General features: G+C 48.7%; 1 protein-coding gene across 1 annotated transcript in view; it reads left to right on the top strand.

Annotated features, from left to right (window-relative positions):
• Positions 1 to 13,127, top strand: part of LOC140391603 (uncharacterized) — a 114,210-nt gene that overhangs the window by 15,509 nt on the left and 85,574 nt on the right. The window contains exon 2 of the mRNA XM_072476259.1: positions 12,281 to 12,583. Coding sequence (XP_072332360.1) covers positions 12,281 to 12,583 — 303 coding nt within the window. The remainder of the gene's footprint in view (positions 1 to 12,280; positions 12,584 to 13,127) is intronic.

Below are 13,127 nucleotides of genomic sequence, written 5' to 3'. Positions count from 1 at the left end.
TGAAACTTCCGGCTCTCCTCTCCCTATTTCAAACTCCCGGCTCTCCACTCCCTGCTTCAAATTTCCGGCTCTCCTCTCCCTCTTTCAAACTCCCGGCTCTCCTGTCCCTCTTTTAAACTCCCTTCTCTGCTCTCCCTCTTTAAAACTCCTGGCTTTACTCTCCCTGTTTCAAACTCCCGGCTTGCGTCTCCTTGTTTCAAACGCACGCCTCTCCTCTCCCTGTTTCAAACACACGGCTCTCCACTACCTGTTTCAAACTCCCGGCTCTCCTCTCCCTCTTAGAAACTCCTTGCTCTACACTCCCTCTTTCAAACACCCGCCTCTCCACTCCCTCTTTCAAACTCCCGGCTCTCCTCTCCCTTCTTAAAACTCCCGGCTCTACTCTCCCTTCTTAAAACTCCCGGCTCTACTCTACTTGTTTCAAACACCCGGCTCTCCTCTCCCCGTTTCAAACTGAAACACCCTTCTCCTTGTTTCAAATCCCGGCTCTCCTCGCCCTGTTTCAAACTACTGTCTCTCCACTTCCTGTTTCAAACTCCCGGCTCTCCCCTCCCTGTTTCTATCTCCCGACTCTCCTCTCCCTCTTTCAAACTCCCGGCTCTCCTCTCCTTCTTTCAAACTCCCAGCTCTCCTCTCTCTGTTTCAAACTACCGTCTCTCCTCACCCTGTTTCAAACGCCTGGCTCTCCTCTGCTTGTTTCCAACTCCCGGCTCTCCTCTCCTTGTGTCAAACTTCCGTCTCTCCTCTCACTGTTTCAGACTGAAACTCCCAGCTCTCCTCTCCCCGTTTCAAACTGAAACTCCCGGCTCTACTTTCCCCCTTTCAAAACTGAAACACCTGTCTCTCCTCTCCCTGTTTAAAACTGAAACTCCCGGCTCTCCTCTCCCTGTTTCAAACTTAAACACCTGTCTCTCCTCTCCCTGTTTAAAACTGAATCTCACCGGCTGTCCTCTCCCCCTTTCAAAACTGAAACTCCCGGCTCTCCTCTCCTTGTTTCAAACTCCCTTCTCTCCTGTCCCTGTTTCAAACTCGCGGCTCTCCACTCCCTCTTTCAAAACCCGGCTCTCCTCTCCCTCTATCAAACTGCCGGCTCTCCTCTCCGTGTTTCAAACTCCCGGCCCTACTCTCCCTCTTTCAAACACCCGGCACTCCTCTCCCACCTTCAAACCCCGGCTCTAGTCTCCCTGTTTCAAACTCCCAGCTCTCCTCTGCCTGTTTCAAAACAGAAACTCCTGTCTCTTATCTTCCTGTTTAAAACAGAAACTCCTGTCTCGCCTCTCCCTGTTTAAAACTGAAACTGCCATCTCTCCTCTCCCTGTATAAAACTGAAAGTCCCGGCTCTCCTTTCCTTGTTTCAAACTCTCGGTTCTCCTCTCCACGTTTCAAACTAAAACTCCCGGCTCTCTTCTCCTTGTTTCAAACTGAAACTCCCGGCTCTCTTCTCCTTGTTTCAAATCCCGGCTCTCCAATCCCTGTTTCAAACACCCGGCTCTCCTCTCCCTGTTTCAAACTCCTGGCTCTCCTCTCCCTGTTTCAAACTCCAGGCTCTCCTCTCCCTCTTTCAAACTTGAGGCTCTCCTCTCCTTCTTTCAAATCCCGGCTCTCCTCTCCCTCTTTCAAACTCCCGGCTCTCCTCTCCCTGTTTCAAACTCCCAGCTCTCCACTCTCTGTTTCAATCTCCCAGCTCTCCTCTCCCTCTTTCACACTCGCGGCTCTCCTCTCCCTCTTTCAAATCCCGGCTCTCCTCTCCCAGTCGATTTCGGCGTGAGAACAGCTGGTGAGTCAGTTTCAGTGGGAGCATTGCGGAAGGAGGTTGCTGGGAGGTAAGTCAACCTTTAAAAGCACTTGTCTTTGCAGGGGCAGGCCAGTCGATTTCGGCGTGAGAACAGCTGGTGAGTCAGTTTCAGCGGGAGCATTGCAGAAGGAGGTTGCTGGGAGGTAAGTCAACCTTTAAAAGCACTTGTCTTTGCAGGGGCAGGCCAGTCGATTTCGGCGTGAAAACAGCTGGTGAGTCAGTTTCAGCGGGAGCATTGCGGAAGGAGGTTGCTGGGAGGTAAGTCAACCTTTAAAAGCACTTGTCTTTGCAGGAGCAGGCCAGTCGATTTCGGCGTGAGAACAGCTGGTGAGTCAGTTTCAGCGGGAGCATTGCGGAAGGAGGTTGCTGGGAGGTAAGTCAACCTTTAAAAGCACTTGTCTTTGCAGGGGCAGGCCATTCGATTTCGACGGGAGTGGAGCTGGCTGGTTAGTCAATTTCAGCAGGAGCTGAGAATTTTTCTTTTTTTTTTAAATTAGTTTTTTAGGCGGGAACAGGAAGTCGACCCGCGGACGTCTGGGAAGACCCTCACCAATAAATTCTGGTGGAGAGGAAACCCGAGACACTACACGTGTAGTGTCTCCCACCCACCCTCCTCCTCTAACCTAATAATAAAACCCATTGGTCTGAGGTAAGTACCATATTTTATTATATTATTATTATTTTTTATAAAAATTTAATTTTATTAAAAGCCAGATCTTGGTAGAAAGTTAGAGGAATGGCAGGGAAGGGAGTGCAATGTTCCTCCTGCAGGATGTTTGAGGTGAGGGATGCAGTTAGTGTCCCTGCTGATTTTACCTGCAGGAAGTGCTGCCATCTCCAGCTCCTCCAAGACCGAGTTAGGGAACTGGAGCTGGAGTTGGAAGAACTTCGGATCATTCGGGAGGCAGAAGGGGTCATAGATAGCAGCTTCAGGGAATTAGTTACACCAAAGATTGGAGATAGGTGGGTAACTGTAAGAGGGACTGGGAAAAAGCAGTCAGTGCAGGGATCCCCTGCGGTCGTTCCCCTGAGAAACAAGTATACCGCTTTGGATACTTGTGGAGGGGACGACTTACCGGGGAAAGCCATGGGGTACGGGCCTCTGGCACGGAGTCTGTCCCTGTTGCTCAGAAGGGAAGGGGGGAGAGGAGCAGAGCATTAGTAATTGGGGACTCTATAGTCAGGGGCACAGATAGGAGATTTTGTGGGAGCGTGAGAGACTCACGTTTGGTATGTTGCCTCCCAGGTGCAAGGGTACGTGATGTCTCGGATCGTGTTTTCCGGGTCCTTAGGGGGGAGGGGGAGCAGCCCCAAGTCGTGGTCCATATTGGCACTAACGACATAGGTAGGAAAGGGGACAAGGATGTCAGGCAGGCTTTCAGGGAGCTAGGATGGAAGCTCAGAACTAGAACAAACAGAGTTGTTATCTCTGGGTTGTTGCCCGTGCCACGTGATAGTGAGATGAGGAATAGGGAGAGAGAGCATTTAAACACGTGGCTACAGGGATGGTGCAGGCGGGAGGGATTCAGATTTTTGGATAACTGGGGCTCTTTCTGGGGAAGGTGGGACCTCTACAGACAGGATGGTCTACATCTGAACCTGAGGGGCACAAATATCCTGGGGGGGAGATTTGTTAGTGCTCTTTGGGGGGGTTTAAACTAATGCAGCAGGGGCATGGGAACCTGGATTGTAGTTTTAGGGTAAGGGAGAATGAGAGTATAGAGGTCAGGAGCACAGATTTGACGTCACAGGAGGGGGCCAGTGTTCAGGTAGGTGGTTTGAAGTGTGTCTACTTCAATGCCAGGAGTATACGAAACAAGGTAGGGGAACTGGCAGCATGGGTTGGTACCTGGGACTTCGATGTTGTGGCCATTTTGGAGACATGGATAGAGCAGGGACAGGAATGGATGTTGCAGGTTCCGGGGTTTAGGTGTTTTAGTAAGCTCAGAGAAGGAGGCAAAAGAGGGGGAGGTGTGGCGCTGCTAGTCAAGAGCAGTATTACGGTGGCGGAGAGGATGCTAAATGGGGACTCTTCTTCCGAGGTAGTATGGGCTGAAGTTAGAAACAGGAAAGGAGAGGTCACCCTGTTGGGAGTTTTCTATAGGCCTCCTAATAGTTCTAGGGATGTAGAGGAAAGGATGGTGAAGATGATTCTGGATATGAGCGAAAGTAACAGGGTAGTTATTATGGGAGACTTTAACTTTCCAAATATTGACTGGAAAAGATATAGTTCGAGTACAATAGATGGGTCGTTTTTTGGACAGTGTGTGCAGGAGGGTTTCCTGAAACAATATGTTGACAGGCCAACAAGAGGCGAGGCCACGTTGGATTTGGTTTTGGGTAATGAACCAGGCCAGGTGTTGGATTTGGAGGTAGGAGAGCACTTTGGGGACAGTGACCACAATTCGGTGACGTTTACGTTAATGATGGAAAGGGATAAGTATACACCGCAGGGCAAGAGTTATAGCTGGGGGAAGGGCAATTATGATGCCATTAGACGTGACTTGGGGGGGATAAGGTGGAGAAGTAGGCTGCAAGTGTTGTGCACACTGGATAAGTGGGGCTTGTTCAAGGATCAGCTACTGCGTGTTCTTGATAAGTATGTACCGGTCAGACAGGGAGGAAGGCGTCGAGCGAGGGAACCGTGGTTTACCAAGGAAGTGGAATCTCTTGTTAGGAGGAAGAAGGAGGCCTATGTGAAGATGAAGTGTGAAGTTTCGGTTGGGGCGATGGATAGTTACAAGGTAGCGAGGAAGGATCTAAAGAGAGAGCGAAGACGAGCAAGGAGGGGACATGAGAAGTATTTGGCAGGAAGGATCAAGGAAAACCCAAAAGCTTTCTATAGGTATGTCAGGAATAAGCGAATGACGAGGGAAAGAGTAGGACCAGTCAAGGACAGGGATGGGAAATTGTGTGTGGATTCTGAAGAGATAGGCGAGATACTAAATGAATATTTTTCGTCAGTATTCACTCAGGAAAAAGATAATGTTGTGGAGGAGAATGCTGAGCCCCAGGCTAATAGAATAGATGGCATTGAGGTACATAGGGAAGAGGTGTTGGCAATTCTGGACAGGCTGAAAATAGATAAGTCCCCGGGACCTGATGGGATTTATCCTAGGATTCTCTGGGAGGCCAGGGAAGAGATTGCTGGACCTTTGGCTTTGATTTTTATGTCATCATTGGCTACAGGAATAGTGCCAGAGGACTGGAGGACAGCAAATGTGGTCCCTTTGTTCAAAAAGGGGAGCAGAGACAACCACGGCAACTATAGACCGGTGAGCCTCACGTCTGTAGTGGGTAAAGTCTTGGAGGGGATTATGAGAGACAAGATTTATAATCATCTAGATAGGAATAATATGATCAGGGATAGTCAGCATGGCTTTGTGAAGGGTAGGTCATGCCTCACAAACCTTATTGAGTTCTTTGAGAAGGTGACTGAACAGGTAGACGAGGGTAGAGCAGTTGATGTGGTGTATATGGATTTCAGCAAAGCGTTTGATAAGGTTCCCCACGGTAGGCTATTGCAAAAAATATGGAGGCTGGGGATTGAGGGTGATTTAGAGATGTGGATCAGAAATTGGCTAGCTGAAAGAAGACAGAGGGTGGTGGTTGATGGGAAATGTTCAGAATGGAGTACAGTCACAAGTGGAGTACCACAAGGATCTGTTCTGGGGCCGTTGCTGTTTGTCATTTTTATCAATGACCTAGAGGAAGGCGCAGAAGGGTGGGTGAGTAAATTTGCAGACGATACTGAAGTCGGTGGTGTTGTCGATAGTGTGGAAGGATGTAGCAGGTTACAGAGGGATATAGATAAGCTGCAGAGCTGGGCTGAGAGGTGGCAAATGGAGTTTAATGTAGAGAAGTGTGAGGTGATTCACTTTGGAAGGAATAACAGGAATGCGGAATATTTGGCTAATGGTAAAGTTCTTGAAAGTGTGGATGAGCAGAGGGATCTAGGTGTCCATGTACATAGATCCCTGAAAGTTGCCACCCAGGTTGATAGGGTTGTGAAGAAGGCCTATGGAGTGTTGGCCTTTATTGGTAGAGGGATTGAGTTCCGGAGTCGGGAGGTCATGTTGCAGCTGTACAGAACTCTGGTACGGCCGCATTTGGAGTATTACGTACAGTTCTGGTCACCGCATTATAGGAAGGACGTGGAGGCTTTGGAGCGGGTGCAGAGGAGATTTACCAGGATGTTGCCTGGTATGGAGGGAAAATCTTATGAGGAAAGGCTGATGGACTCGAGGTTGTTTTCGTTGGAGAGAAGAAGGTTAAGAGGAGACGTAATAGAGGCATACAAAATGATCAGGGGGTTGGATAGGGTGGACAGTGAGAGCCTTCTCCCGCGGATGGATGTGGCTGGCACGAGGGGACATAACTTTAAACTGAGGGGTAATAGATATAGGACAGAGGTCAGAGGTAGGTTCTTTATGCAAAGAGTAGTGAGGCCGTGGAATGCCCTACCTGCTACAGTAGTGAACTCGCCAACATTGAGGGCATTTAAAAGTTTATTGGATAAACATATGGATGATAATGGCATAGTGTAGTTTAGATGGCTTTTGTTTCGGTGCAACATCGTGTGCCGAAGGGCCTGTACTGCGCTGTATTGTTCTATGTTCTATGTTCTTTCAAACTCCCGGCTCTCCTCTCCTTTTTTCAAACTCCCGGCCCTCCTCTCCTTATTTCAAACCCCAGGCTCTACCCTTCTTGTTTCAAATTCCCGGCTCTCCTCTCCCTGTTTCAAACTCCCAGCGCTCCTCTCCCTGTTTCAAACTCATGGCTCTCCTCTCCCTCTTTCAATCTCCCAGCTCTCCTCTCTCTGTTTCAAACTACCGTCTCTCGTCACCCTGTTTCAAACTCCCGGCTCTCCTCTTCCTGTGTCAAGCTGAAACTCCCGGCTCTCGTCTCCCTGTTTCAAACTCCCGGCTCTCCTCTCCCTCTTTCAAACTCTCGGCTCTCCTCTCCCTCTTTCAAACTCCCGGCTCACCTCTCCCTGTGTTAAACTGAAACTCCCGGCTCTCGTCTCCCTGTTTCAAACTCCCGGCTCTTCTCTCCCTGTGTCAAACACGTGGCTCTCATCTCCCTCTTTCAAACACCCGGCTCTCCTCTCCCAGTTTCAAACTGAAACTCCCGGCTCTCCTCTCCCTGTTTCAAACTTCTGGCTCTCATCTCCCTGTTTCAACCTCCCGGCTCTCCTCTCCCTCTTTCAAACTGAAACACCTGGCTCTCCTCTCCCTGTTTCAACCTCCCGGCTCTCCTCTCCCTCTTTCAAACTGAAACACCCGGCTCTCCTCTCCCTCTTTCAGACTCCAAGTTCTCCTCTCCCTGTTTCAACCTCCCGGCTCTCCTCTCCCTCTTTCAAACTGGAACTTCCGGCTCTCCTCTCCCTGTTTCAAACTCCTGGCTCTACTCTCCTTGTTTCATACTCCCGGCTCTCCTCTACTTGTTTCAAACACCCGGCTCTCCTCTCACCGTTTCAAACTGAAACACCCATCTCCCTTCTCCTTGTTTCAAATCCCGGCTCTCCTCGCCCTGTTTCAAACTACTGTCTCTCCTCTTCCTGTTTCAAACTGCCGGCTCTCCTCTCCCTGTTTCAAACTCCAGGCTCTCCTCTCCCTCTTTCAAATTCGCGGCTCTCCTCTCCCTCTTTCAAATCCCGGCTCTCCTCTCCCTCTTCCAAACTCCTGGCTCTCCTCTCCTGGTTTCAAACTCCCGGCTCTCCCCTCCCTGTTTCTATCTCCTGGCTCTCCTCTCCCTCTTTCAATCTCCCGGCTCTCCTCTCCTTCTTTCAAACTCCCAGCTCTCCTCTCTCTGTTTCAAACTACCGTCTCTCCTCACCCTGTTTCAAACGCCTGGCTCTCCTCTGCTTGTTTCCAACTCCCGGCTCTCCTCTCCTTGTGTCAAACTTCCGTCTCTCCTCTCACTGTTTCAGACTGAAACTCCCAGCTCTCCTCTCCCCGTTTCAAACTGAAACTCCCGGCTCTACTTTCCCCCTTTCAAAACTGAAACACCTGTCTCTCCTCTCCCTGTTTAAAACTGAAACTCCCGGCTCTCCTCTCCCTGTTTCAAACTTAAACACCTGTCTCTTCTCTCCCTGTTTAAAACTGAATCTCACCGGCTGTCCTCTCCCCCTTTCAAAACTGAAACTCCCGGCTCTCCTCTCCTTGTTTCAAACTCCCTTCTCTCCTGTCCCTGTTTCAAACGCGCGGCTCTCCACTCCCTCTTTCAAAACCCGGCTCTCCTCTCCCTCTATCAAACTGCCGGCTCTCCTCTCCGTGTTTCAAACTCCCGGCCCTACTCTCCCTCTTTCAAACACCCGGCACTCCTCTCCCACATTCAAACCCCGGCTCTAGTCTCCCTGTTTCAAACTCCCAGCTCTCCTCTGCCTGTTTCAAAACAGAAACTCCTGTCTCTTATCTTCCTGTTTAAAACAGAAACTCCTGTCTCGCCTCTCCCTGTTTAAAACTGAAACTGCCATCTCTCCTCTCCCTGTATAAAACTGAAAGTCCCGGCTCTCCTTTCCTTGTTTCAAACTCTCGGTTCTCCTCTCCACGTTTAAAACTAAAACTCCCGGCTCTCTTCTCCTTGTTTCAAACTGAAACTCCCGGCTCTCTTCTCCTTGTTTCAAATCCCGGCTCTCCAATCCCTGTTTCAAACACCCGGCTCTCCTCTCCCTGTTTCAAACTCCTGGCTCTCCTCTCCCTCTTTCAAATCCCGGCTCTCCTCTCCCTCTTTCAAACTCCCGGCTCTCCTCTCCCTGTTTCAAACTCCCGGCTCTCCACTCTCTGTTTCAATCTCCCAGCTCTCCCCTTCTTGTTTCAAATTCCCGGCTCTCCTCTCCCTGTTTCAAACTCCCAGCGCTCCTCTCCCTGTTTCAAACTCATGGCTCTCCTCTCCCTCTTTCAATCTCCCAGTTCTCCTCTCACTGTTTCAAACTCCCGGCTCTCCTCTTCCTGTGTCAAACTGAAACTCCCGGCTCTCCTCTCCCTCTTTCAAACTCCCGGCTCTCCTCTCCCTGTGTTAAACTGAAACTCCCGGCTCTCGTCTCCCTGTTTCAAACTCCCGGCTCTTCTCTCCCTGTGTCAAGCTTGCGGCTCTCCTCTCCCTCTTTCAAACTCCCGGCACTCCTCTCCTTTTTTCAAACTCCCGGCCCTCCTCTCCTTATTTCAAACACCAGGCTCTCCCCTTCTTGTTTCATATTCCCGGCTCTCCTCTCCCTGTTTCAAACTCCCAGCGCTCCTCTCCCTGTTTCAAACTCATGGCTCTCCTCTCCCTCTTTCAATCTCCCAGTTCTCTTCTCACTGTTTCAAACTCCCGGCTCTGCTCTTCCAGTGTCAAACTGAAACTCCCGGCTCTCGTCTCCCTGTTTCAAACTCCCGGCTCTCCTCTCCCTCTTTCAAACTCCCGGCTCTCCTCTCCCTCTTTCAAACTCCCGGCTCTCCTCTCCCTGTGTTAAACTGAAACTCCCGGCTCTCGTCTCCCTGTTTCAAACTCCCGGCTCTTCTCTCCCTGTGTCAAACTCGCGGCTCTCATCTCCCTCTTTCAAACACCCGGCTCTCCTCTCCCAGTTTCAAACTGAAACTCCCGGCTCTCCTCTCCCTGTTTCAAACTCCTGGCTCTCATCTCCCTGTTTCAACCTCCCGGCTCTCCTCTCCCTCTTTCAAACTGAAACACCTGGCTCTCCTCTCCCTGTTTCAGACTCCAAGCTCTCCTCTCCCTGTTTCAACCTCCCGGCTCTCCTCTCCCTCTTTGAAACTCCTGGCTCTACTCTCCTTGTTTCATACTCCCGGCTCTACTCTCCCTGATTCAAACACCCGGCTCTCCTCTCCCTGTTTCAAACAGAAATTCCCGGCTCTCCTCTTCCTGCGTCAAACTTCCGACTCTCCCCTCCCTGTTTCAAACTGAATTTCCCGGCTCTCCTCTCCCAGTTTAAAAATGAAACTGCTGGCTCTCCCCTCTATGTTTCATACTTCCGGCTCTCCTCTCCCTGTTTGAAACTGAAAGTCCTGGCTCTCTCTCCCTGTTTCAAACTCCCGGCTCTCCTCTCCCACTTTCAAACTCCTGGCTCTCCTCTCCCTGGATTTCTGTGCTTCATGCACAAGTACCCCACCAAGTCCCTTTGTGTTACAGTTTTCTCCGTTTAAAAAATATTATTCTTTTGTTCTCCCTTCCAAAATGAACAACCTCACTTTTTCCCTCAATATACTCTACCTGCCAACTTTTGTCCACTTACTTCACCTCTCAACATCTCTTTCCAAAACTGTTTGTATTCCTCCCAACTTGCCTTTCCACCTATTTTTGTGTGATCTGCAAATTTGGCTACAGTACATTTGCTTCCTTCCTCCAAGTCATTAATATATATTGTAAACAGTTACATCCCCAGCGCTGATCCCTGTGGAACCCCACTGGTTACAGGTTGTCAACCTGAAAAAATAATCTGTTTATCCACTCGCTGTTTCCTGACGATTAGCCAGTTCTTTATCCATGCCAATATCCTACCTCCAACACCATGGGTTTGTATCCTATGAGTTAATCTTTTATGAGGTACCTTGATGTATCAATAACCTGCACACTGGGAGATTCCACATGTGCATACAGTGGATCCTTAGAAAGTGATGCTGGGATTGATGTTGAGAACCATGGAGATCTTCATTGGGTGCTCACCAACTCCCTTAGTCTCAACTCCTCCTGAATCGTGACACGGCCAGCCTGGAGACCCGCAATCTTTGTTGACATTGGCATCTGGGGCTTTGGAGAAACTTTAGCCTCGGTTGGAACAATCTCTCCAGGACTGGTTTAGCTCACTTGGCTAGATAGCTGGTTTGTGATGCAGAGCGAGGCCAGCCAGCAGAGTGGGTTCAATTCCCGATGGTCACCTGGGATTATAATGACTTTACCTTACAATCTCTCCTGCGGCTAGCGGGTTAGCGATTAGCATGCACGTCTGTACCCTTTGCTGGTGGACACTTTTGATGGTCATGAGGTTAGCGATGAGTTCCTGTTGGTGTCTGGACCTCCCTCCCTTTGAGTTGCTCCTCCTGCTCATCAACCTTGGTGTATGGGCCCATGGCAGGTATCCTTTCTCTGATTCCTCGGCCTTCCACTCCCATTACCCTTCTCCCAAACCTGCAGTAGAGGCCTCTCTGCGGAGGAGGTACCACTACCGCATGTGGTCCTGGCCATATGCCACCACAATCCTGGCATCTTCTTCCCCCTCCCTTAGTCAACATCTGGCAGTGCCCTCGTTAAACGGAGAAAACTGTAACATCTTTCTGCCACCCCATGCTGACTCTCCCAATGACTTTGTGAGAAAGCCAGTGTTTAGTGGCCACTTCCTTGTCATCTGCATTTCTTAGCAACGTGTTACACCACGTAGGCGCCATTGCGATCCAAATGCGATGTAAAGTTGGAGTTAACTGACTTTTCAAGTACCCCAATTGATTTGTGAAGAATGCCCTCTATGGTTAGTTGCACTGGTAAAATCTGGAAGGAAAGTCAAAATGCCAGACTGCTGATCAAATGTCTGCTCCCATGTTACAATCCCCACTGTCCATTCCAAACATACCCAAAATAGTCTGGTGAAATCTTGACAACAACATATTGCAACATATTGCAGTCTTGTGTGCAGCGCTAGCATCCTTAATCCGGGCCAGAAGTTCTCGGTTCAAGTCCAACTTCACAGATTGATGGCCATGGAAGATGCATTCATAATGTGGTTAGACAGGTTGATTATCAATCTGTAAATCCTTCCAATATACCTGATGGCAGGTGATGAGAGTGGGACAGTTTTCTGGTCAGCCATACTGCAGAAGGCAATGACAAATGACTGCAGCCCTTTGCCAAGCTTAATCATGGACCAATTCAATGAAAACCCATGGCCACCAATGTCCCTTTAGGGCTTGGCACCTAAAGGAGGAGGAGGAATGCAATTTCTATCAGATCTTCAAAACAAAGAAATGTCATGACACAAATGGCGTAAGGAGAAAAATAGACACTTGGACAGGAAAGGTGAGATTAGGATGTGTGAGTTAAAATTTGGTTGAAGGAATAATTTTATAAAGATTCTTAATGGTGCATAGTGAGTTATACAAGTAGGTGCAGGCAGAAAGTTGCAAAGAGGAGACTTGAAGTTGCTAAACATCCCAACACTAGAGAGGAATGTTCAAGGATCTAGGTTCAGAATAGTCTGTCCAGGAGGGGATATAAGCCTGAGAAAATGACAGAAAGGGTGGACTGAATCCATAGAAAGATTTAAAGATGAGGCCCAGGCTTTGGACTTGAAATCAATGTAGGTCAGCAAGATCAAAACAGTGATGTTAATACAGGACAGGACAACAGAATTAAGATCAAAATAATTATTATTTTGATAAAGAACTTGTGTCATTGTTGAAGATGCAATATTATAAGCCAGAAATTCATACAATCTATTTATTATACTTATACTACTTTGAGATATTTGGTATTAATATTAAGTTATTTCTGCAGGAAAACAGACACATAAGGAGTATCCACCTGGACACAGAAAGGGTACAGGCTCACATTGTGAATTAACTGAAAAAGCAGCAATCTCATGGCATGCATGGCAGGTGGAACACAATGAAACAACACATTTCCTTGCTGTAATCTCAAAGAACAGCTCTTCAGAAAACATCAACTGTTCGAAACACATCAATGCATCATTAACCAACAGAGCCTGGACGATGCAATTGAGTGCTGAGAAGCAAATCATTTGTGTGTTTACAAACTCCTGCGCAGCTCAAGGAACTCGAGTAAAGTTGACGATTCTGAGTAAGTTAACTGCAATAATACATTTCACTACTCCTTGCCATTGTGAAGATAAGACTCTCAAATGTTTTTTACACAATTTCCTGAAACAAGACAGGCCCACTGAGTCTAACATCATTGTTGCTGGGCTAGTAATCCAGAGCATTACCATCCAGGTAATGCTCTCGGGGCCTGGGATGGAATCCCACCATGGCAGATAGTGGAATTTAAACTCAATAAAACATCTGGAGTTAAAAGTCTAATGATGACCATGAAACCAATGTCGATTGTCATAAAAGCCCATCTGATTCACTTATGTCCTTCAGGTCAAACATGGGCAAGGAAACCTCCTGCTGGTTACCAGGTACCATCCCCCTTCAACTAATGAATCAGCATTCCTCAATATTGAACACCACGTGAAGGAAGCACTAAGGGAGGTAAGGGTGCAGAATGCACTCTGGGTAGGGAACTTCAATGCCTATCGCCAAGAGAGACTCGATAGTGCCACCACAGAGAGAGCTGGCCGAGACTGGAAGGACAAAGCTGTTCGACTGGGACTGCGGCAGGT

Source organism: Scyliorhinus torazame, chromosome 15 (assembly GCF_047496885.1).
Source record: "Scyliorhinus torazame isolate Kashiwa2021f chromosome 15, sScyTor2.1, whole genome shotgun sequence".
Classification (NCBI taxonomy): Eukaryota; Metazoa; Chordata; class Chondrichthyes; order Carcharhiniformes; family Scyliorhinidae; genus Scyliorhinus; species Scyliorhinus torazame.
Note: the sequence above shows the minus strand (reverse complement) of the source record. Positions and strands in the feature narration are given on the sequence as shown.